General features: G+C 36.7%; 1 protein-coding gene across 4 annotated transcripts in view; it reads left to right on the plus strand.

The window, feature by feature from the left end:
- The window catches only part of OSBPL6 (oxysterol binding protein-like 6), a 50,199-nt gene that overhangs the window by 763 nt on the left and 22,837 nt on the right, over nt 1–26,599 (plus strand). For 3 of the 4 annotated variants that reach the window (XM_008947263.1, XM_008947264.1, XM_008947266.1), the window contains exons 2-9: nt 12,647–12,742; nt 15,723–15,845; nt 19,640–19,693; nt 20,410–20,523; nt 20,635–20,799; nt 21,307–21,439; nt 21,934–22,037; nt 22,907–22,999. In XM_008947263.1, the coding sequence (XP_008945511.1) occupies nt 12,647–12,742; nt 15,723–15,845; nt 19,640–19,693; nt 20,410–20,523; nt 20,635–20,799; nt 21,307–21,439; nt 21,934–22,037; nt 22,907–22,999 (882 nt within the window). The remainder of the gene's footprint in view (nt 1–12,646; nt 12,743–15,722; nt 15,846–19,639; nt 19,694–20,409; nt 20,524–20,634; nt 20,800–21,306; nt 21,440–21,933; nt 22,038–22,906; nt 23,000–26,599) is intronic. The other variant, XM_008947265.1, reaches the window with a different exon arrangement.

Genomic DNA, 26,599 nt, shown 5'->3' on the forward strand with positions numbered 1-26,599 from the left:
TTGAGGTCTGGGTATACAGTCTGGCCTTAGCATCAATGGGAGCACTTCAGAAAGCATCAGAGCTCCCCACTAGGTTTCAGATAGGTTGTTACTTGTATAATTACAAATGCAAAGGTTAGTACTGAAAACTGGATTAGAGCACAAGCATACTTTAAAACCCTTATCTATGGAAACCTTGAACACTAAATTAGCTTCTGAGTTAATTTAACATCATGATATTCAAAAAAGAAATGTACAAAATGTAAGAATGTAACCACCTTATAATTTAAAATATTGTGAAAATGTTTTAATTAATGCAATACTTTCTTCTTTTGAGCTTGACAAGGAAAAGAGACAGGAAAAAGAACTTAAATAGTTGTTTGCTGTGGTGTACATTTACTTGAATGGCTATAGCTTAAGAATGTTTTCCCAGCTACTTGTATGACAGCTGTGACACTATTTTCTCAGCTGTTGTTGAAGTAGGTTTTTCTTTTCCCCTTACCTGACTTATAAAAATTTGGAAAACTGAGAATTTTGATGAAAACTATAACATCTACAGCTTTGAATGTAAATGATTTCACTATAAGGTATGTTTAAGATGTTAAACCAGAAGAAGAATTCTGATATGTGTTCAATAAAAGGCAGGAAATGTGTCTGGAATTTAAAAAATCATTACCATTGCTTTTCAATTAAGCTGAAAAGGATGGTCTCACAGGTGCTAAATGTTTTCATTTCTATGCTGTACAGGATTTGGGATAGCTAAACTCAGTTAAGTCATGCTTAGCATATGATCTCCCCTTAATTTTTCAATAGTTCCACCTGGAGCAAGAATTTTGACATCTTTTGTTTAAAGCATCAGCATATTTCATCTCTCACATTTAAACCCAAAGAAGGTGAATGCAGGACTTGTGGGAGCTGCTGAGCTCAGCTAGGAGCGTATCCTCTGAGTTCTCTTTGTAATTAGGTAGTTTGGTACGATCATGCAAACGAGAATGAAAAAACCCACCTTTTAGGAATGTGTTTTACCATAAATCTAATGACTACCATATCTGTTACCATAGCAACAGGGTAGAGCAAGGTATACCTGTCATCGTAATTAAATGGATGCTTAACTTTAAGTCCATATTTAGTCACTGAAACATGAAGCACGATTTTAAAATAATGCTGAAGCGGTCAATGGTGTGATGCATTCAGAGCTCTCTTGGATTCAGTAATGTCTGATGATGCTTACAGTGGTATTTAGACATGTAAATGTGGACTAGAAAGGCCTTAGTGCTTTCATTGTTAAAGGCAGAGAAATATCCAGAAGAATGAATGGATGGGCAATTTCTTCTCCAGTGAAAGTGAGCTAGTGTGCAGCGCAGCGTGAGGTGCAACAGTACTATATCCAGGGAAATAAAGATACCAGTGCTTCCTTTGGGCATGTAGACACAGTAAATCAACCAGCTTCATTGTGCCATCTACTATAACAATTCTATTTCTAATTTCTTTGCTTGCTTGTGACATTGTATATGTTCTGGCTTTCATATTTTTTTTTCCCCAAAACTCGATAGCTAGGGGTAAAGATTTTTGGTTCTGTGGGTGATTAAGTTTTACTTTGAAAAGGCTTGAAAATTCCGTCTTACCGCCTCCTTGGAATCTTTGTAGCAGCTAGGAGAAAAACACCCTTCCTAAAGGGGTAATATGTATGGATATAGAAAGTGATGTGACTGGATGGAGTGTCAATGTAGCTTTCATTGTCATATGTGAGGATAACACTTGATATTTCTCCATGGTTCATAATGGAAATCTTCTCATCATATAATTCTTGTCAAAGTCATACCAGCAATTACGGATCAGTTTCCCAATAAATTATGGCACAGGAGGTTGAACCAGTGTGAACATGACTATGATCAATCATTCTGGGGAAAGTGGAAAATGTCGTGCTGTACATAATGCTGGCAGTTTAATGTAGCTTTCTTATTTGTGCAATATGTATCACCTAAGAGAATTAGCAGTCAGCAAAAGCTTTGACGTTACTAATTTGCGGGCTGCATAACAAAGTAATTGATAAATGAACAGAATACTGAAGCTAGCAATAACCAAAAAACCTGAGGTCAGATTTTTGTTATTGTAAGAAGCTCAGTATTATTAATTTTCACCAAAATTGTGGTTAATTTGGACTATTATATAAAAGACAGCCCAGCACCAGCCTGTTTTGTTTAACCTATGAGCTGAGCAGAGTGGCAAGGTAGTTGTCGTGTCCTTGATAAGGAGTACTTCAGAATGGAGCAGCAGCAGTTTTTCCTATTGTGGAGCTGTTGCAGAGCATAGAACCCCTGTCGTTTCCACTGTTAGGGGATCTCCCTAAGAAAACAGAGCCCCTGTACAAAGGTGAGCATAAAACCTGCAATTCTCACAGCCTTTTTGTGGGCTGTGCTGGAAAGGGAGGTTGTTTTTCGTCCCTCATGAAACTCTGAAAAGGCTAATCATATTCTGTTGCATGACAAATGGAGGAAAACTAACACTGTTTTTAGAAGGACAGCTGAATATGATAAAAATCATATGTTGTGTATTCAGTTTGGGTGTAAGTTTTTTAGAAATCTTCCCTGTTTTACTTATTGACTGCAGACTGTAATACATTATATATTCTCTGCAATGCATGGGTAGTGATATTGTGCTGAGAAGGCAGAAAGAAGTCAATACATTATAGGGTTAACAATATGCAGTCTGGTAAATTGGAGCCTGACCCCAGGCTATTAAACAGAGCAGTGATATAGAAGTAGGATAATAATAATAAAGAAACTGTGAACAAAGGAGAGGTTTTGACTTTTCTGACCACTATCTAAAGGGTAGCTAATACATGATGTGGATTTGGCAATGTCTGCTATTTTAAATGTGAGTATTTCTTTTCTAATATCTCAATTTTTTTTTTTTTTTTTTTTTTTTTGTCTTTTAGAGGGGAGGGATGATCAGCTGTTATCTTTCTCTTTGTCAGATTGCTGTTTCAACAAAACTTTGGTTCTTTTCCTACACATGAAACAAAAAAAGGAGAAAAGCTTTTAGTCCTGTTGCATTTAGCCTTGTGTGCTCACCCTTTCTTCTAGGAGAGCTTTTGTATTTCAAATGCCTATTCTCTTTCAGCCATATGTAAAGAGTGAAAGATAGGTGCTTTGAAGGAAAAATTAAAAAAAGATTTTCCAGAGCAGTAGTAGTTAGCTGCATTTCAGATTTTAATGTGTTTGTTTGTTTCTTTTTTTTTTTTTTTAATTCTTTCTGTAAGAGCTGTACTGGCTAATAGGAGAAGGAGTGTACTCAAGGGATGCAGAAAGGCCTGAGTTTGAGCTGAATATGTTTACCTGGCCTTGAAACACTGAGGAGCAGAGCTCAATTCCAAAGTGAAGGCTCTGGTCTTGCCTAGAGGTCTGTGCTGGAAAATAGCTTTTTATAATCACTATATTTTAATTGTCAAAGCAGTCTCCTGAAAGCAGTATTTCCTGAGGCGGGTGTCACTATTTTGTAGATAAAAAGGATTTAATGATGATAGAATGATCTAGTTATTTCTCTGTGGCAACCTTAACCAAACCTTAGTTTATAGAGTAACTGGTAACTTTAGAAGTAAAAGGTATTGCATTAGGTGAACCTGGAGGTTAAATACATAGTACATGAAAAAAAAAGGACTAATGATCATTATTTGGATATAGGGATGCAGGAGAAATCTGAGGCTGCACAGTGCTGTGCACTGTATTAAGCACTTAATCAAAGGCAGTTGCTAGCATAAAGTGCTGATCAGATGAGGCAGGCAGAGATCTGGAGCAGAAAGAGAGGTGTCTTACTTGTCTGTGGGTTCTTTCATCAACTAAGGATAAAGCATAATGAGAAGAGATGTGCATAATAGGAAAATAACATGGGTTTTGTGTCAATTCTAGAGCTTCGTGCTTTCAGCTAGTATTAAGAAGAGCAAAAGCAGAATTAAGAAGGGAAGTCTGTTGCCTAAGAATATTGCTGGCAAGTTTTTCCAAGTAGATAACATGATGTAAATGTTTTGTAGCTGTAATGAGACCATCAAGTTCTGTTAAGCTGTTTACATGGGCAATCTGCAGGAGGGAGAGGTACCAAGTGCTGGGAGTGGAGTGCTCAGCTGTGCAGTATAGAAAGCAAAAGGTCCTTCATTCAGAGAGTGAGACTCTTAGTCAGGAAATTAATAGGTGAAAGAAAAGAGTAGGAGAGAGAGAACTGGGGGGTGACAGCTTTGTGAGGTTGTAGGACATGAAACTAAAAAGCAAGGACTGTTTTGTAGAGAGATCAAGAGCCTGCTGGAAAAGTAAGGGCTGAGTAGAGAGAAGGAAAGCAAGGGGAGAGGTGTTTTTTTTTTGTTATCAGAAGTATCTGGTTAATGTTTAAGAGACTCTTTGTATGGTTTTTCTAAACAATGGCAGATTCTTTTTTTTATCTGTCCCACAGAAAAAGTGGTCTAGTATTCACAGAACTATGGAATCATAGAATCATTTAGGTTGGAAAAGACTTTAATATCATCAGGTCCAAGACTGAAGCTACTTAATGCAAAATGCTGGGATGGAAAATCACAGTCTTGCTGTTGGCTTGCTTTGGCTCCCGTTGCTGCTACAGCTTTCCCAGCAGCTCAGTGGGAAGTAGCAGAGCGATGGTAATGCAGGAGCAGCTGTGGTGGCAGCAGCTATAGGATTTCAGCCACTAGTGCCTTGTCCTTGGACGGATAGATCGGCAGCGTACGGTCTGTCATCTACACAGATTCATCTTGCCTGCTGGAAGTAAAAGTCCTTTGGAAAAGTCTCTCATCATTGTCCTGTTTCATTTAGCATTTTTGGTGCTTTTCCCAGAAGACCTTTTAACAATTAGATGTGTGAGAGTTTGTGAAGGGATAGGAGAGAGTGTTCATGCTTATGTAGTTGAGTTTTTTTTTGCTTTAATATATTGAGATTTTTGCTTTAATATATTGAGATACCTCAAACTCAACTTTCTCTTTGTTTATGACCAGTTACAATCAGTGACACAGTATCAAGAATGCTTTTGTGGCGTCATTATAGATTTCTACCACTTAAACAATGACAATATAATTGCACTGGCATTATTACCATGCCTGCCTATCTGTCCAGTGTGCCTTGGACAGTGTTGCTCATACAAGATTGCAATGTAATGTAATGTTTTCCATGTGGAGAAGTCTGAGGATGTATATACCCCTTCTTTATTCTTAAATTTAGTAGCAACCTACATGCTCACTCACTGCTGTCAGCCTGATGTGACAGCTGGGAAAAAATCTTGGAGGTTACCTGTAAACTTCACTTGTTTGTTTCTGTGTGACTTTAAAAGAAAGATGGACAGTTGTCTAGTAGTTAAGGTACACACATGAGAACATGGAGCCTTATTCCTAGCTTTACTCTGTAGCAAAATGTAGACATAAGAGCATATTTACTTCTGAGTAGTTTGTGAGAATTAGACATTCTATGATTCTTTGGCGATCTCTTTGAGAGTTTCAAACTGGAGATATTACTAAATGGCAAGTACTGTTAATACAGTGATGTAATTCTCTTTTGCTCTCTTTTGTAATTAACTCTTCATATAATGCAGTTGAAGCAGCATTAGAGCAAGAAGTGTTAAATAAGTACTTTAAAGGCAACAATTCACTGGAGTAAGCAAATGTTCTGAGGGAGCCAAAGAATGAATTGCCAAAATTGTTAACAAAACCATGCAACTATTCTTTAAATTGGTTGGCTCCTGCTACTTTACAAGACTTTTTTGATAATTCTGTGTCTTAATAGAGTCTGAAAATGTTTCTTAGGTCCAGGAGGTAGTGGGTCTTGTTTCAGTCTCAATAAACGTCTGACACAATGAATTAGAGGAACTTAGGAAGCTGCGGGACACCCATGTGAATGTTACATTAAGTTCAATGCCATAGCACTTGTCTTAAATGAAATCATAAATTCAGGCCCATTAAATTCCTTTTTCATCCCTCAAGTGGGTAACAGTGAACTCCTTGATGAGTGAGCATCTACATGTGACACAATCAGACCTTCAAAAGAAGGTAAAGATGTTCAGAGTGAAGCTTCCAACAATGAATGTGTGCTGGGATGGGGTAAGCACCCATGAAAGTGAGACTTGGAGGGAACTGGTGCAGCCTGACTCCAGGGGTGAGGCAGGCTAGCCACTGAATATGGATGCTGATGAGTACATTGAAAATACGAGATATTCCTGCTCTGGCACTGGAATCCTTTGTATTGTTGGCAGCAGCATGTGCCCAGGACCCCAGTTCAGGCTGGATGTGTCAGGCTCACTGTCTGTATGTTGTGAGGCAAGCCTGCAGGCACGCAGCAGATGTCCCTCATCTTGTGCCTTTATTTCTCCCTAGAGTTTACATGATAGGTACACGACAACCAGGTAAAGTATGCCTGTGTGCATGGGCAATGGATGTGCCCCTCCAGTCAATAGATATTTCAGTCATGAGTGTCCCTGCCTTTGGTAATATCTACAGTGGTTTGGAGACAAGGTCTCCCAGAGTACAGTCTTGGAGATTGAGGTACATGCTGCTGCTTAAGAAAGACTTGACCTTAAAGATGTTGAAGAAGTAAAATGGGCTGGGGCAGTCAAGGAGAGACAGATAGCCTGATCTATAAGGCAAGCCAGCGGAATTTCTGAAAGAACTATGAAGAAGAAAAAAAGTGCTGTTCAGGAGACTTGATTTGATTCTTGGCAGTGATAGTGTGCATTCTAAGCTATTCCACAGGGCCATGTGTACATGTTCTCTGGGCTTCATAAACATTGTCTGTCTGAGTTATCTTACCTCTAGGAGTTCTTTAGAGACTGCATGGAGAAGGCTGAAGCGCAGATATGTGCTGTGAAGAAAGATTTCTTTTTTTAATATGTCAGCTTGATTAGAAATGGTGTATATAGCTATATCTTATTACAAAAGCCAAGAAATTGCTCACATAATAACTTAATTACCCATACAAATTACGACAGATAATTTAAAGCAGTGTTTTCAGAATGTGGTCACTCTTGCATTCCTTTTGTCTCATTTTTTCTCCTCTGCCATGCATGCATGTTCGTACCATGCATGAGCATGTCTCACTTTCCTTTAGAATATAAACTAAAAGATCAGCTTGTACATTTTAAAACAATGAATATTGATAAATTCAAGTGTTCTTAAACATTGATTGATACTGTCATAATTTGTGCTCATTTTCTAACTGCGACTTAATCCAAAGTGTGCTGTCTGGGATCAGTGAGAAATGTTTGTGTACACACACACATGAATACAGAGGAAAGAAGTGCAACACTTCTGAGGTGCCATTTAGGATTTCTTGGAAGAAAATGTGGGGGAAGAAAAAAGCAGGATTTTCTTTTAATTTCCTCAGTGGAGAGAAAAGACACTAAAGTGAAAAGAAGAGGGAGGATGATGACAGGTATGATGTGAAGGCTTTTGTTTTCAAGACCTTCATGCTAGATTTGGGTTATCCACATTCAAGACATTCAAATATATTAGGCAGAATAAATGTGTGCCTTAGTAAAGCTGTTTGCTGGGCTGATATCTCTTTTTCCATTTTTATTAAATACTTTATCCTGGAGTTGAAAATAAAGCTGTTGCATCCAAACTTTTTTTTTCCCTAGTTGCATAACAGCTCCTGTTAAAAAAAAAAATAAAATAAAATAAAAAAAAATCTCTTTTTTTCCCCCTGTGTCCTATATTTTTGTACTGCATATATTAAAGTTTCAAGGATGTTGAGAAAATCTAAGTGGGTAGCTTACAAGAAGATGTGATAGAGAGCCCCAGGAAGAAAGCACTTTATTTCTTTTTGAACCTGTGCACTTTTTTAGGTGGATGTCCAACTTTTTGGCCTATGATTTGAATTTAGTTAGACTCTCTTGCATCCATTTTTAAAGTGAAAACTGCATATATTTTTCGGAAGGACATTCAGCGTGTCCAGCTAGAATGCTTTCATTAGTTAACAAAATAACATATCAAGGAATGGTTTTCTTTTGTGTATGTCATTTTATTTTTCCTCCTTTTTTAAAAAAACCCAAAACTATATCAGCACTAATAAATGTAATTGCTAGCCTAAGACTGTCTAGTGAAATACCAATCCTTTTAAGTGTGATTATTCAATAGTCATATAAAAGCTTTGTATTGGTATCAAACATTTGCATTCTCTCTGTCAAGTATTGTCAATTTGTGTTTGCTCTGTTTTGAGACAACCATGTCAAAATCTAAAGTTTCAAGGGAGAAAGTTGTCATTAAAGACTCAGACTGCAACTTGGTAATCATTCCAAACCTTCACTCTGGCAAAGAGAAGATTGCTGTTACAATGGCTACACTTCCCTGCTCTATGCAGTTGTGCTAATACTGCCTTCCAAGAAGCTCTTTAGATGAGCAAGAGCTTATTTCTCCTGAGTTTGTCAAAAAACAGCTTGAAAAGCAAAGGCTTCTTTGCCTAAAAGCATTGACATGAAGTGCTACAATACAGTACAAAGCTGGAGTTCTAGAAACAGCTGACAAAGAGCTCCTGAGCTAACAAATCCTTGACATTTCTTTAACTCCAGAAGTATTTATTTTGCATATCTCAGGAAAGAAGTAGAGACATACATACCTGTATGATATTAATAAGCTACAGAACTGCTGCTTAGATATAGTTGTCTTTCAGTGAATATATTAAAAAGAGAAAATTAAGTGTATTTTTGTACAAGACAAGCATGTGCTACAAGAATAAAATAAAAAAAAAGATTCATAAAGTACTGTTAAGTTCTTTTGCCTGTTGGTTGATAGCCCAGATTGTTGAAAAAAGCTATGGAGCAGTGTCCATAGGTGAGACTGAGGATAAGAATAAGACCATGGCTGCTTTATATACAGGGGAAAAAAAAAAGTGCTAGAAGAAAGGAGAAATACGCTAACGGAGACATGGTTGTTTTGCTCTTTACTCACACCCTTCTCTCACAGTGATGTTCAGAAAAAAACAATACAAACAACCCAGAGAGGAAAGATCTATTTCTATTACTCTTGTAGAACAGTGTATGTCTAGGTTCCATGGTTATGGTGTTGAAGACTGCTGAATGCTGTGAGCAAACACGATCCAGTAATTCTTTTTCATTAATTTATTCAACACGTGTTGCACACATTTCTGAACTAAAGAGAGTCTCAGTCCAATGTGAGTGCTGAATTCCTCACCAGCTTCTTTTGCTTGGAAATGAATAAATTGTAAATTCGAGAGAACTCATTGCATTAAATATAATTAAATTCCATTAAGTAATTAAGCAGCGAAGCAAAGAGGAAGCATGAGTGGCAGACTTGTTCTTCACTGGGTATCCTATCTCTATGTACTCAATATCTCTTTGCTTTCTTTGCTTTCCCTTTAGAAACAGTTGAATGTCTTTTCTTTTCATGGGAGGTCAGATTCAGTTAAGAAACATCAAGGTGTTCATCCTCTGGCCTGATGGAGACCAGATGCTTTACGTGCTAGCATTTGTTCTGGTGGATGAGGTGGATGGGTCACTGAACTCTTTAACTGAGAAACAAAGTTGGCAAAATATTTAGATACAGTAAAATACATTCTTGCCCTCGAGAGAACATGGGCATATGAAACAACATCATATACTGTTATTCTCCCCATCAGCTTCCTTCTCCCTCACATGTCTTTGGGAAGCAACATGAAAAAGATGCAGGGCAGAATCAGCATTTGAGTTCCCATGTGTACGCTTGTAAGGGGCATTTTCAGGTAATTGTGTGCTCATATATGTATGTATGTTGTGAATAATCTCAAAGCTGAAGGAAGGCTTGAAGGACTAAGATTTAACAATGGGATTACAAAGCAATTTCAGTTAAACTTGTAATCTTTTTGAATTAATTTTTAAGAGCACACAGAATTTGGTGCTGCTGGTGTTTTTTTCCAGGACAAGCCAGGTATAGGTAATGCTGATGCATAAGGGAAGTCTGGAAACAGAGCAATGTAGAGCTTGATTTTTGTCTGACTATGTTCTTGGGATGAAAGGAGCGGGAGTACCAGGCTGGCTGACACACCTAGCTAATGGATTATTCATTTTTCTGTAAAGAAAACCCAGAAACTGTACTGATCTGCCTCTTTCTTCCTTTTCTTCTCATCAGCTTTTTTTAACTGCTTCCTTTAGCAACTCTATTTTTCTTGGTAAAAAACCCTTGATGATAACTTTAAGATCTAAATATTTTCTGTTTCTCTGATGCTAATTACCTAGACCCCTGCATTATAAAAATAGCTGATTTTCAAAATGTCAAATAATTGTGTAATTTCTAGCTGTAATTTTACAGAAAAATAACATGTACTAGTGGAAAACATCTTGCACTGAGTTATGTCTCTTAATATTATGCTATAGACATGTCTCAAATTTAATGAATTGATTTTGTGTCAGTGTAATGGAAGTTGTGACAAAAAAGAGTTGGGAAAGCAGACATTTACAGACAAGAAAACAGTTACTGAAGTAAGGAATGTAAAAAAGGCAGTTTTATTTTAAAAATGTTCATTTTCTTATTTAAAAAAAAATTGTTACATTTCATTAAAATGCTGTTAGCTAGTAGTGTATTTCTCAAATAAATTTGAATTATAGTGACTGAGGGCTTATTACAAAAAAAACCCCAAAACAAAACAGCAACAAAAAAGGCACAAAACTCCCTTGCCTTAAAATCGTAGGACTCAAAATGTCACTGAAAATCTGGCAAGCCAAGGGCTGTTGGGTTACTCCACTCTAAATATTGTATAAAATGAAATTACAGTTATGTAACAACAAACTGCACTGGGTGCTACATGAGACCTTCAGAACATCTGTGTTGGGCATTGTTCCATCTCAAGATGGAGAGATTCCTGCCTGCCAAACAAAACTGGCAAGAAAGTTGAGAATCATTCTGATTATGATAATCAAGCGTCATTTTAATCTTCCTTGGAGGAATAGATTTAGGCTTTCTTGTGTATTGTTTAAATGTAATGCTCTGTGCATAAGTAGCTTTACAACTGTTCAGTGAGAAAACTTTATCATAATTTATCATTAGTAACTTTGTGGTGCTCATCTCAAGCAAGTATATTAAATTATTGACATGTAATGTAGAAACTTGTGTGACATAAATAGAATGTTTTTCTCATCTGGCTAATAATAGACACTGGGTTAAGTAATAAGATTGACTTTCTTTAATAAAGCACAAACTTTGAAAACATGGAAGACAAATCTTTTGCTGCATGGCCTTGGGGAATGTGGCAGGTAACATAACACTGCTGCTTTTCCACATTCTTCACTGCAAAATTAAAAGTAACTGAAAATAAACGTCGGTTATTGTTGCATAGTAGCAGGGATGCTTATTAATCTCTGCTGACAACAGAGACAGTCCCCATATTTTCCTATTTTCATTCACAGTTGCAAATTGAAAGAGAAAAATGAGGATCTGTGTATTGCTTTGGAGCAAGATGTGGTCTGTGTTATATATGCCTTTGCGTCAATATCTGTGCTTATTTTAATTTAGTTTGGTTATGGTTCTTATGTACTTAGTTATCTGTAAAAATAATAATATTTACTCCTCTGTTTGTATGTATTTTTTTTATATTCCCTGAACATTTCTGCTGTCACTTGTACCTGTGTAATCTCTTCTTCAGTGAATGTACAGAACCTTAATTGTGAACAAAATTTAATTGTAGTTTTCAGTTGAGAAAAACTTACTGTTCTCAGGCAGTTTTTGCAATTGCAAGTTTGTAATTGTGCTATGTGTCCTGGAAATGAAATAGTTTTGTGTCACGCCAGAACGATACTGCTGACATGTTGAAGTAGAATTTTTACCAAATAATAACATGAGATACAGGAAAACCTCACCAGAGAATGAAATGCGAATCCAAGCAGGCAGGATGCGGTTATTTTCTCCTGTAGAAAAAAAAAATGCATTTTCTTTTACAAAATATGAGTGAAACATTTATGGAAAATGGGAAGACACTTTTAGATATCTTTTAAGGACAGAAGTTTTTTTCAAGGCTAGTTGTGACATCATGTATTTCATTTTTGTACCATGCTTTGAAGATATACAATTTTATAGCATTATCATAGTGAGATGATTGTGTTCCATAAATGTTCACCAGCAAGTCCATCAGCTGAGACCCAGAAAGTGATCTTGTGAACACCTGTAATCTATTAAAAGCACTCATGTAATGAGTTACATCACCTCAGCTGAGAAGCCAATAACAAAATGCGAGGGTGTGATAAAAAATATGTTAGAGGCAGTAATATCTTATGTGCAACTGTTTGCTTTAGAAGTGAATATAGCACAGTGCTGGCTGCACGGTATCTGTACTCAGTGTCTGGTATCTGAGCTGAAAACGTGACAGGCCTGGCTAGGAACACGCTGCATCTCTGTAGATGAGGACTGCATCACTTCCCTGGCTTTTTTTAGTTGCCAGTTATTTCTAGGCTGAACAGAGTAATTAGTTTAAAAAACAATAATAAAAAAAGAAAGGAAGGAAAGAGAGGTGTATTGCCTCAGAAGACAAACTATTTGTGCAGTTATGTTATTCATGGGTAGTATTTGGTATGTTTTAAGCCATGATGCTGATATTTTATATAGGGAGTGTAATGGTTAGTGATTCATTACTTAATATATATATTTTAAAAGTAACATTGAATGATGTTATCTGTAATGACTTTTTTTTTTTTAAAGAGTGTTCATATTTTGGAGAGAAAGGCTTCTTCAGGAAGCACAGACCCTTCTTTAAGCAAGCAGTTCCTTGAAAGCGACTCTATCTCCCTATCTAAGGTAAGTAATAGCATGGGCTGTAACTGAAGTGGTAAGTTTCCCTCTGTAGTTAAAAGCAGTTAGCTATATTTTGTTATGATTATACCACTGAGTGTATTGTCACCCTGCCCTGGAGCCTCCTGTTCCCTGGCTGAGGTGTCAGAAGGCCTAGTAATCTTTACTAGATATTATATTAACAAAATGAGGATCTGGATGCTAGCAGTGGCATCTGTGGGGGTTGGTTTTTTTTCGTTTTTTTTTTTTTCCCCCCTGGATGTCCCCAGGAACAAGTTTTGCAACCTCAGAATGTGGGGCTATAAGGGATTTTTAGAAATGATCCAGTCCAATCTTTTTATTAAGGTAGAGCAAATCATATCCAAGTCCTAAAGTGCTTCTAATCATTAATGATATTTGTTTAAAAGATCTGTCCTAATGACATTTCTTGTGAGTAGTTTCTTAAAATGTGAAATTGAAAATCTCTCGCTGACACCTTCTTTCCTGAGGCAGAGAAATGTATAGAATTGTAGGGGTAACATTTGGAAAAGAATTAGTTTGCAGACAAAAACAGAGGGTTCAGAAAGCTGTTGGTAGTGGCTCCCTTCACTCCCAATACCTGGGGCATATGCAGACCCATAAGCTTTAAGCTGTGCTTGTGTTCCCTTGGTTCTGTTGCTTCACACAGAGCTATTTCACATGTAATATGCAGGGAATTGGTAAAGTCCTGAAGTTCTAATGCTTGAGAATTCTACTTGAGAACTGGCACTGGACGAAGACTCTTCAAAGCATATCACTTTCACTGTGTTTTTCCCCTGTTTCTGCCTACTCTTGCATATAATGTCCCTTGTGTTTGGAATATATCATCACACCAAACCTGTGCAAAGAGGTACAGTTAGGATTGTTAGGATGTTTTTAAGAACAGCTTGCAGCACTGGTGCAGCAGGAGACAGCTATCCACATTGCACTGAATAATTGCTCATTTTGTCCTTCTGTATCAGGCCTTTTGTTTAAATGAATAGCTATATGAGACTGTGATTTCTAGCTGAGAAGTAATCAATACTGATGTTATCTAGCTGATAAAAGACTTATGCCCACAGCTGATCTTCTAAAGGAGAAATCAATATGGTGAAGAATCAGTTGGCAGAGTTGCAGAGAGACATTCTCTGCTTGCCCCAAGGGACTCATAGTTTAATTTTCCCCTCTCAAGCGCCAGATGCTTCTTTGCAGGGAAAAAATAATGCATGTGTGGTTCCCTATACAGTAGTGGAAATAGAGTATCCAAGCAAAACACAAGGAAGTAAAAAAGGTGTTTTTCTGAGTATGGCATTTACAGGCAATTGGGTAATTCCAATGCAGAATTCTGCAGGGAAAACTAAAAGGAGTAAACACTTCTATTAACATTTATTGCATTATGTATTATTTGTGATAGAGCTTTTCACCTTTCTCAAGATAACAAGACCACACTAAAAACTGTAGATTTGAAATTTGCTGTTGCTTTTGAAATCATATTTGCATAATAATAATATTAATGTTATCAGGGCTATGTAACTTATTTGGAGGTGTTACGAAAGACCAACAGTGCTCAGCTCTGAACAGTGTTGTGGGAAATGGAGGAGACAATTTTTTTTTCCCTTTAAATGTTTGATGCTGTATGACCTCCTTTCTCTCTTGATAACCTTTCATAACATTTCTGGGAGTTGTGACAGATCAGCTGAGAAATTGCATATTTACAAATTTGTAGAATACAATTAGTAAAATTGAGTCTTAATGAGCAGGCAACAGGAAATTTTTAAATTAGTATGGAATTTTGTTGATTACAAGAGTAGCAAGAGAACAGAAATAAAGGCATAACTAATTTTTCTCTTTAAAAATATTATTCTTTAGTTGTTCACTATGGTATAAGTCTGGCTTGAGTTGTACGAGTTGTCATGCATAATAAGTGGTATGTACATGGAATATGGTTTAATTGGCTCCCTGAAAGGCATACAGCTGGTTGTATGTGAAATGGTACAGTTCTTACTCTTTTCTCTAAAGAGAAGATTAGTTAGTTTTCCTATAAATGTTTCTTAATACAGTGAAAAAATATTAATTTCCTTTTTCAAAAGGCAAAATTAGCCTGTGAACCTCTGTCATAAAATGCCTTTGAAGACAGAATCTGGGTACATTCAAAACCAATAACAAACCAACCTTTTCTGCTTGTTTCTCTGGGTTTTTTTTAGAAAAAAGAAAAACAAACAAACAAAACCCAAAAAAACCCAACAACAAACCAGAGTATCCAGAATGAATGTAGCTTACACTTTAAAAATAAGAAAATTTACCATTTTCTTTATGATCAGGGAGCCCCACAAAAGCCACTGTTAGTATATCTGCCCATATGTTTAACAGTATGGTTTCTTTCTCATTTGATCTCACAATCCCACCTTTTTTTAGAAGAGTGCTCTGCGTAAAGTTATGTTTTTAGCTTGCACATTCTGTGCATAGTGCACTTGCAAAATCTCTCTTTAGTTCTTACACTGCATTGCTAACTTGTGGAGTGTCTTCTGCATAGACTGAACAGGTGGTCAGAGCCACCTGCAATTTCACACTGCTACCTCCAGGAGCAGGTCTGACCTTTCTTATATTTAGCTCTGCCAAAATTTAATCTTGTTTTCATGGATTTGGGTGCATTTATTTCATTGGGAGAGTCCTTCTTGTGAACAGCATGTCTGGACCCACCCTCAGATTGTCATTCAGTTACAGTGTCAGATTTTTTAAAAAACTTCAATTACCTTTTAGTTACCTGGAATAGATTAGACTTTTAAAAAAAAAAAAAAAATCAGTATTTTTAAACGAGATGCAGCCAGATGTAATACAGTAGTTTGATACATAAGCAGGCTGATTAAAAGCCTAGCCCTCCTCTTTTACTTTTTGTCTTACACTGGAGAATTTGTGCTACATATAAATGCAGTTTTTCATTGTGTGTGCACAGTTACTTAATCAATGTGTCTTCATACCTTTTCTACAGGAACCTGACAGCTGGGAAATCATAGAGGGTCTGAAAATAGGCCAGACCAATGTCCAGAAGCCAGACAAACATGAAGGTTTCATGCTGAAAAAGAGAAAATGGCCTTTAAAAGGTTGGCACAAGGTAAATGTCTCCTAAAACACTCAAAAGTTTATTACCTTATCTTGTGAGTTGTGATTTTTTTTGTCTAGAGGAAATTAGAATGTCAAATGAACACCCACAATTTTGGTGTATGACTTTTTCTTCAGCTTGTGTAGAGAATTAGTTTGCACACACAGCTCACGGCTTCCAAATTGCAGTGCCTGCTGCCTTATACTGTGTTCAAAATCCAGTCATAAGTTGTAAATAATGCAGCAGATGCCTTGTAATTTAAGAGGTTTAACCAATACGCCTTTCATTCTTTCCAATTTATTATAATAAAATAACATAAAGTGTAGTCATGTACTGTAAGATTACGTTGAGTTTACATTAAAGTGCACAGGCCATTATGACAGCAGAAGAGAGCTGAGGGGCTTTAGCACACATGGACCCAAGGCCTTCATGTGGGAGAACATTTCCCTTCAGGCATAAGGACTTAGCTCAACTTTGTCCCTGAATTTTGTTTCTCTTCTTGATGTCAATCTTCTGTCTGGGCAGACAGTGGGACTGTGTACTTTCGCCTTTAGATATATCAATTTAAAATTAAAAAAAAACAAAAAACAAACAAACCAAAACACCCAAAACCTCAACCCTAAATCTTCTGTTTTGTTAATTTGGTGACATTTCTCCATGGACATTTCTACCTTTTGTTAGCACTAAACCTGGTGTTCACAAACTCTTTTGTCTGTATTTTATACCTTTGTAATTAGATTCCCCCCCCTTTTTTTAGCAACAAGATGTGTAGTATGGATGCTCACCTGTCTTTTTGTAGCTGAGGATACTTGAAGCAAACTAATTTTCTAGGACAGAATACATTTTACTGCAAAGGATAGTGAATTCATTTGTTACACATGGTGTTTTTTCTGGGAAAGCATTAACTTTATTTTTGCTGAACACTGTGGGGCTTAGGTCAGAGTACAGATACAGGCCTTACTAGCATAAATGATGCTTGCTTTTTTTTTTTTTTTCCCCTAATTCTCTATTCTTTTTGAATGTTATATGAACTTGTACATATGTCTGCCACCCTATTTTTGTGCATGCCTATCTACCTTAGATTTTTGGTTTTGTTTTCCTTAACTAGGGTTTGTAGTTTTAGCAACCAAATATATATGCATTACTTGAATTTAGGGTAGGGAAATTAGAGGATTTCAAAATGACATATCTGAAACAATGAAAGAACAGAAAAGGAGAGCTTACTTTAAAAAAAAGAACAAGCAAGCACAGCAAAAAACCCTCCAAACAAACAAAACCCCACCAAACTATGCCCACTTTCCAAAAAAAGCAAAATAATTAATCAGTTATATACGAATATATGAAATAACCCATTGCTTCCAGTTCTTTAAAATACATTATGTTAATGTGTTATTTCTTGAACAAGTGTCTGTCTTGCTAAGAAACTTTATAGGAGAGCAAGGGGAGTCCAACTTTCACAGTTCCATAAAGGAAATCACTACTGATGATCTGTTTTTCATGCTGGCGTTAGAGCAGTTACTTGTCCAAAAAATTTTTAATATGATTAAGAGCTTCACAGTTCAGCATCTCTCTCTGCTCCTCCTTGTATTTCACCTAAGGATCTGTGCTGAACTTCTGTTTAGAAACTGGATTTGTTAATAAGTTTGGTGGATTGGTTTTGTTTGTTTGTTTTTCCTGTCTCAATATCCTGCAGTTTCCATTACAATACTTTTGCTGAGAGCCCAGTGAGGAATTCCAGAGACAGTAATTGTAGCATGTGCTGTGTAGCATGTTTTAGCAAAGCCATAGCATTCTCTGTCTGTTCAATGTTGCATGTCTTATTTTGATGGTTCTGAATGTCCTTTAGTAGCATCCCAGGTATAATGTGTAAAACTTGGAGAGTAGCTTATGATTTTCTGCATTGCAGTATACTTTGGAATGAAACATGAGGAAAGGAAATTTTCTTTTGTTTGTGGAACTTGAAGAGGCAGATCAGTATGAAATGAATATCATGTTCTTGTGAAGTCCATTAATGATTATACCTTGTTAAAAAAAAAGAAAAACAAACCCCCCTTCTGTTGCTTTGACATCTTATTCAAGAAGTTATTACTCGAGGAAAGAACTGTTTTCTTGCCCTGTGTGAGTTATTGGTACCATCTGTTCTGTGACTGACATAATTTCCAAACCATCTTCAGGAGATATTTTCTGCCATCTAGCTACGGACCCTGCCAATAGTGTCAATTTAAGAGGTTCGCATAATGGAAACATTGTCCTTCCCTTCCATGTCAGACAGCTTAGACAGTCTGGGATAATATTTTGCTTAGTTCTAGATTTTTAATATAGATTAGTGCTTTATGTTAGACTCTAAAAATATGACTTAATTTCTTCTAATTAGTGTACTTTGAAAGTCAGTGGTGATAAAGACAAATGAGTCTCATTTAAAGTGTAGGTTTCCTGTAAGCCGTATCTTTATGCTGTGTTCTAACGTCTGTGCTAACTTGTCCACAGTACAGCTCAAGTGGTCTGGCACACAAAAGCTAGGGCAACTTTAACTGCAAGAGAAGCACATGAATAGGAGATTCTGTTCTCTAGTCTAAGTAAGAACCACTTGACAAAATATAGGTGTAGCAATGGCATAGACAGGCATCGTCAGGTTAGCCTGGCTCTGGGAACCATGTCTATGAAGATAAAGTGGCTCACACTGTATCAATGACCAACACCCAAAACATACGGCCTCCCATGACCTGAGTATGCTGCTGGGAATGTGGTAATATTTACACTTGTCCTAGTACCTGTATTAGCTAGATTACAGCTGGAAAAGGTATAATCAGCACTCATTACAATCTCATCTAGGCCTCACTGTGTAGAAGTATCAGCTGAAGACTGGCTGAGGGAACTGGGGTTGTTTCGTCTGGAGGAGACTGAGTGGAGACCTTATTACTCTCTACAGCTACCTAAAAGGAGATTGTATTGAGGCTGGTGTTGGTCTCTTCTCCCAAATTACTGATGATAGGAAGAGAGGAAATGGCCTCAAGTTGTGCCAGGGGAGGTTTTCATTAGCTATTAGGAAGAAGTTCTTCCCTGAGAGAGTGGTTGGGCACTGGAACAGGCTGCCCAGGGAGGCGGTGGAGTCATCATTCCTGGGTGTTTTCAGAAAATGAGTGGATGTGGCACTTGAGGCTATGGTCTAGTGGATAGGGAGATGTTGGATGGAGTTTGGACCTGATGATCCTAGAGGTCCTTTCCAACCATGATGCTTCTATGATTCTGTGTCTGCCACGAGGCACAAAGTTTTGGATGATAGAACAGTGTCTCACAGCCTGTGTTTTTTTCCCAGCTGGAGATCAAAAAGACCACAAGAACATCTGTATGTGGGTCTTTTTCTTGGGATGTAGATCTTGCACTAGGAAAAACTTTTCTGTTGCTGGATAAGGAAAGTAGGTTGTTAATTTGAAATGTGACTAGCTTCTGTGGGAAGAAAAACAAAAAGAAAATAAAGAAATAGACATAACTCCTTTGGCCTGTAGTGTCCTTATTAGGGAGTTTATTGAATTGGCTGGAAAACTGAAAAAATAACTTTCATTATTGAGATTTACGTTTAAACCTAGAACACAATATCAAAAAAAGAGAATCTATTTTTTTCTTACTTAGAACTGTTGTTCAAAAAACAAGCAAACTAATTATTCAGTACTGTATTTATCCTCTTTACAATGCACAATCATGCTTTAATTACTGCAGAGTAATCCTTTTCTTTTGCATATGAATGATTGTATGTAGTTCAAATTGTATCACTCATTAAGAAAGAATTATTTTTTTTTTTCTTTCAGAGGTTTTTTGTCCTGGATAATGGAATGTTGAAATATTCAAAGTCACCAACTGATGTAAGTGAAGCTGAAGACCATTTTAAAATGTATATTGGAATTCAGTCGTCTAGGGTGATGAAATACCATACTTGTTCTAGGCATGTTTGTAACAGTGCGCACATGAAAGATGTTGATGCATTCAGAGAGAGATCTGTACATGGAAAGCATGGAAGGTTTGGATTGAGTTCTGTCCTCGAGAATTCTATGTTTTCTTACTTATATGAAAATAAAAACTATGTTACTTAAAGTAATTTATTTAACAAAGTTGCTTGAGAGATTAGCTTGGCCATGTATTTTTCTTTTTCAATTTTCCTGTCAGTCAGAGCTGATTATTCTGTGGTGATATGTAGAAAGGACAGAGAATTGATTGCGCTGTATTCAAGAGATACAAAGGGTAGTATTAAATTATTTAGATCTGATACCACTAACTGTCAAGTGGTAGCAGCAAGATACTGAATACTGTCTAATTTTCTCTGCTGCTCACTTACCTGTAGCTGTGTGAACCAGCACACTTAACTTTGGAGTTGGTTCTACACCAAGCACTTCTTGTGAGGCACTTTCTAACTATAAATATAGTAAGTGGTTGGTTAGTCTTTTTACAGATTTTATTTTTTAATATGGGTTTATATTAAAATCATGCTGAAATATGAAACTATTTCAACATCAGATATTTTTCAGTTACATAGTGTAGTGCGTGATACAGCCAATTTCTTACTCTGCTTTTTGATTTTTAGATACAAAAAGGCAAAGTCCATGGGAGCATTGATGTTGGTTTATCAGTTATGTCTATAAAAAAGAAGGCTCGTAGAATAGATCTTGACACGGAAGAACACATCTATCATCTGAAGGTAAAAAGTTGTGCAAATCATTTTCATCCACAGTATAAATAAGTAAAACTGTAAAAGATGTGCAGAAAACTAGTATTTTGAATGCTTTCTTCATAGTGAGTTTGTTTCCAGGTGAAGTCCCAGGATTCATTTGATGCATGGGTTTCAAAATTACGCCACCACCGCCTGTACCGTCAGAATGAGATTGTGAGATCTCCGAGAGATGCTAGCTTTCACATATTCCCTTCAGCATCTACTACAGAGTCTTCACCGGCTGCTAACGTGTCAGATGGAAAGGTGTGTTCTTTTGTTGAAAACTCGTGCTTGCGAAGCTTGCTCGTGGGCAATTTCAGTGGGCTTTGCTTATAGTGCCAACAGAGAGGAGTTTCTACTGTGGGAACCAATGGCCAGCAGAAAGCTGGGAGCGTGTGCAGCCAAAAGACTAATTTGGCCTTCCTAAATGTGCAGAGATGTTGCAAACAATTCACCATCCACAGAACAATTTGTGCTTTCCTTTGTCATCTTGGATAAATCTTTATTTTTACTGTTTTGATAATGTTCTTCCTCTTAACAGCTTCTCTAACTGGTGGTGAGCAGAAACAGTTCGCTTGCAGGGTTGTTGGTTTGGTTCTCTCTCCTACATGCTGTTCAGAAAACTCATTATCTCTGGCAAGAATGTAGTCAAACCACAGATGTCACTGAAATCACAATGCATATTTTGTTTTCGTATTCTTAAGTAGTTTGGTGATTACACTGACTGAACAACATAGCAACAGTAAATTTAAGCATTTTATTATGCCTTAGGTTCAGCAAAATAGCTTCCCCTGGCAGCCTCCTATACCTTGCAGTAATAGCCTTCCTGCCACCTGCACTACCGGTCAGAGTAAAGTAGCAGCCTGGTTGCAGGACTCTGAAGAGATGGACCGATGTGCAGAAGGTTAGTCTCCACCTTGTCATGCCCTGTTCCTTCGGCAAAAGCTGTTGTTGATGTGAAACACACAGCCAGTAAACTGGTTAAGTTGCAACTTTACACGCACATGAAGTAACTTGTCAGGTAATTAGATGCTTGTGGTTGGAAATTCTCCCTCTGCATGTTTTGGGATGCTGCTTCTAAAATTTATCTTAATAATCTGCGTTATCTTAATTGATAGCATTATTAAAATATGATCAAATTTTGAGGTCCAGACTTGTTACTGGCTCCCATAGAAATAACAAGTGATCAACATCTCTAAAAGTAAAGCCTTATTTAGATGCCTTACTGCCAAGGATTTGGACATTTAACTTTTATAATGCAATAAAGTGCCAGTGATTGATATCATGCCAAAAAAAACCCCAAACAAACCAAACCAAACCAAAAAAAAAGACCAAACAAAAAAACCTGTCCTATCTGAAACATCTAATGTTTTTTTTTTTTTTTTTAATATCTGTTAGATCTTGCTCATTGTCAGTCAAATCTTGTGGAACTCAGTAAACTTCTTCAAAATTTAGAAATACTGCAGAGAACTCAGTCAGCACCAAATTTCACAGACATGCAGGTAAATATGGTTGAACATAAATCATCACACTGAAAAACTTATTCTTTGTGTTAAGAGAAATACAGAGATGTTGTCTGTTAACTCAGAATGATTTTCTGAAACCTTAGCTCTTGGAAGAAAGGTTTATCTTATGTGTTTATCATGTGTAATAATGTTTCAAATAAGACGTATTAATTATTTGCGTTAAATAGTATGAATCCAATTATTAAGCCATTTGCAAAGTAAACCTGAGAACTGTTAGAATAGAAATGCTTGTATACATTGAAATTGTATTTAAGGAGTTTTTATTTTGCTGAGTAAGATATCATTTTAAGTTTTTAAGGCGTGGAGAGGACATAGTACAAAGGTCCCAAGAGTTTAGACTGTTTCCCAGTTCAGGTTGAGTTTTCCTCTAGACCACAAAAAAGCAATGGCAGTTCCTAAGTCCTAAATACTTTCTTCCTTTCTTGCTCAGTCCACCTGAGTACAGAAATCTCCCCGTGGTGTTGATGCATTGGGAAGTACATTTCCAATGAGGTAATAAGACTTACCACTGATTTACAGGAAGAGTTGAACTCTACATTTCATTGAGTAGTACCAGAATAGAAATCCATGAGGATTTCAAGAGCTGGTCCAAAATATTGTGCACTTCTGAAGAAAGTATACCAGTAGTTTTGCTAAATGAGCTAAATGTACCACGTGTTTATATAAGTGTATGAATAGCTACTGGTCGCTACTGTAGTTGCGGGCCCCAGCAGTCGCATTCTTCTCCTTACTTTCTAATTTGTAGATGTCTAACACTTCAATTCTTTACTAACTTGCTGTACTGTCAGTGTTGCTTGTGTCAGCTTAATAGTTCTTTGTTGCTTTTAACTATTTGTGTAATGTAGGCTAACTGTGTAGATATTTCAAAGAAAGACAAGCGGGTCACAAGACGATGGAGAACAAAAAGTGTCAGCAAAGATGCAAAAATCCAACTTCAGGTACTGAATGTACAATGTTCTACTTTCCACTGTACTTTTAGATTAACTTTTAAGCATGAAATGATATATTAGCTGGAAGTAGAAAGTCAATGTACTGTCTCTTTTGTTCCTGATGAAGTAAATGAAATCTCAGTTCACTGTTTAAAACCTAGAGAAGATAGTGAGAAAAGTGTTGATTTTGGTTTCATTCATATGAAAACATTGCCATCTAGGGAAAGGAGTGGGGTCTGAATACTAGTCAGTTAAGGTCCAAAAAAGGTAATATGCATGCTGCACACAGGGATACTGATATTCTATCTCAAAATTGCCAAGAAGGACAGTCGAGCAGGTGACATCATGCTAAAAGCACAAAACATGAGTGCAATACTAAACATATCAGTTTTCTTTGTCAAGACCTATACCAGGAATGTTACCAAAGACAAATATTTTCACAAGCTTTCTTTTATCAAAAGTGCTAGTATGGGAACAAACTGAATCAACCAAAGAATGAATTATATGAAGAAAGATTTTGCTCGATCCTATCTTAGAGCTGAAAAGTAAAAGCACAGAAATAAGTATAATACACTTGTGTTGCTGCTGGATCCCAGGTGTCTTACTGTGTTTTGTCAGAAGCAGTTGTGTGTTTTGAGGCCTAATCCAAAACCTAATCTTTTATATAACTGAGCAACTGATAATGTAGTCTATGTTCAACTGTCTTCAGGAGCTAACAATCACCTCTGTGCTGTCTGCTGCAGAATAAATAAATTTGTCAGCAACTTTTGATCCATTTAAATTCCTTGAAATTCATGCAAACTTTGAAAGCCTTTAATGTGTCCCCTAGAGGCACAATAAGGAGTTTTGTGTGACTCAGAGGCACAGTAAGGAGCTCTCTGTGAGTCATTTAAGATTAATAATCACAAGGAAAGAAGAAAATCTAGTTGTCAGCTTTCTCATTGCAGATGTTGTAGGTGGTTTTTCTTTCTACCTATTTTACTAGCTAAATCACAATAGGTTGAGCAATGAAGCATCTGTTAGAATTAAAAAGGTTTATTTGCAAAGGAATTTTGGTGATTGATGTCATGTCTTACCTGCTGCTGAATAACGTAGGCAAATTAAAATATCAGGAATAATGCTGGCAGTTGGTGCCTATAAAGAGACAGAGTTGACATTGCATGTTCTTCTTTCATGCTGCAATGGTCTCGCGGAAATGCTGCTTCACAAAAGTGATAAGAAAATGACAGAAGCAGTATGATGAGCTAGGGTGGGTCAAGAGGAAATACTAGATGTTCTTTTGTTGCCTGCACTTTACCAAAGTGACGCTGGTCTGGGTTTCCATCATTTTGGCACCTGACTCCCTAACTGCTGTTTGTGGCTTGGCAGGTGCCTCAGCTCCTGAAATTCTCAAATATGACAGGTTTTACAAGTTTCCCTCGAGCGAATTCGTGTGCATAGCCCTGCTCTACATAGGTCTGTTGCTTCTGGATCAATAATGAACTCTGCCTAACCTGTGTCAGTATTAACTCCTGGCAAGCTTAACGCTGGACATGTAAAACTTATTTTATTAGAGCAAAGCATTAAGTTATTGATGACTAATTTATAAATTAATTTGCGGTCAAACAGAAATAATAAAATTATTCTAAGTCATATGGAAGATGAAGACTCCTTTTTGGCTGCTCTGTCATCTTGGCTGATTTGATGGGCTCAACACATTGTTTATTCTTCCAAGGGCTGTCCTGTCACATGAATAGTCTAAAACTCTGATCTGTGGAAGATAATCTCACTCTGACTCATTGTGTGATTCCCAAATTGCTCATGTTTCCATTCCACTAAATTGTGGGTTTTCTTCCATGCCTAGGTGTTTTTTAAGCTTACAGTCCTCTTTTGTTCTTCTCTTAGTCATTCCTTCTAGTTTCACTGGCCTTTCTATAGGTAATTTTTTTCAAGACTACTCCAACTCTTTATAAAGGCATCCATTACTGAGAATCACTTTATCAGATTTGTGATCATATCTTCATGGTGCCTACACATGATTTGCCATCAAGTGATTGATGGTTGGTGCTAAGAAAGCTTATGTTCTTCTTTTCCTTTCCCCATCACTCCATACATCTCTTTAGTTTTAGAGGATTATGCTAATACTAACATAATAACTTTAAGCTAGGTTCACTATTAATTCCATTTGAAGTACTTGCACCTATTTATTTTATAATGAGCAGTTGTTAACTAGCATCAAAAGACCCTCTAGTAGCACTATATTGAGAGCTGTCCCTCTGGGAAGCACAAAAAATTAGAGCTCTATATATGTCTTGTTCATGAGTAATGAGGAAAGAGAGTGTAATTTTTGCTAGCTCAGCATCTGCTGTGTAAGATTCAAGGAGAGAATTCTCCCATCCAGGTTTTGCATTGTATTTTTTAGCAGGAATACAACAAAAGCTATTTTACTAACACATTCTGGAATATGAATCCTAGGTGTATAATGTGTTTAAAACTTACTTTTTCTTATAAGAAAAGCTGCTTGTTTTGTTTTTTAGAAACATGTATTTCCCAGTATATCAGTTCTGCATGCAGTTGATTTTGCTGACACAACAAATAGCAGTTACTAGAGTGGGGTTACTCCCCAAAGTAGAAATGAGCATAGCATGTGTGTATCCATTTGCAGGTTTAGGGGTTAGTTACAGGCCTTTACTCAAAAGTAATACTTGGCCTGCTTCTCTGAAGAAAGATTACATTTATGAATGACGTTTATGTTGTTTTTAAAAAGTATTTAAAGTTTTGTAAAAAAAAATAGGGGGGTTTGTTTGTTTGCTTTTGATTATTTGGATATTTTACTTTTTGGGTAAAAGACTTATTTGTCATTGTCATGGCAATCTAAAGATGTTTAAAAGAAGAAAACAAAAAATGTTACTGAAAAGCAATAAAATGAACTAATGTTGATTTAATTCCCCTGAAAAACTCAGAGTTGTGAAGTTCCAAAGCTAATTTTTTTCTTTTTCTTTTTTTTCTTCTAAGGTGGGGGGAGTAGTTTAGAACTATATAGTATGGAGTAACCTGAAAAGTCAGCTTGGTTTTCTGAGGCTTTAAGCTCAGAAATGAAATGAGACCCAAAGGGTGGCTTATTACCTTTTCCCTTCAATAGGTATTTCTTCCTATCATAACTCAGATTATGACCTCACTTTCTTTTGTGTGAAGGGGAGTGTGTGGTTCTGCAGAGCTCATTGTTCACATTTTAGTAATGTATACCTACATTCATAATTTTGCAAATATGTTTATTTCTGCATATCTCTCTCTCTGTGTACATATATATTAATCTATGTCCCTATTAGTTAAACAAGCATATTCTTCCAAACTCTTACACACAGGATAGACATGATTCTGTAGAGCACAGAGCTTTACACTATGAATAAGATGTTTTCTCTGCTTTAAAAGAGTTTATGCTTTATATTTTAGAGGTTAGGTACAGATTTATTTTTTTTAATACTAGAATTTTACAAAATGTTACAAAACACGGCTTCTTTTACTGTCATTATTAGACAGCCCTTCAATTTCCAGTATCATGGCCATTAGTATCAGCCAAAGGGTGGAGCATATGGCCGTTCTCAGATGCAGTAACTCTACCAGCAGGAA

This window comes from Merops nubicus, unplaced genomic scaffold (assembly GCF_000691845.1).
Source record: "Merops nubicus isolate BGI_N331 unplaced genomic scaffold, ASM69184v1 scaffold15889, whole genome shotgun sequence".
Taxonomy (NCBI): Eukaryota; Metazoa; Chordata; class Aves; order Coraciiformes; family Meropidae; genus Merops; species Merops nubicus.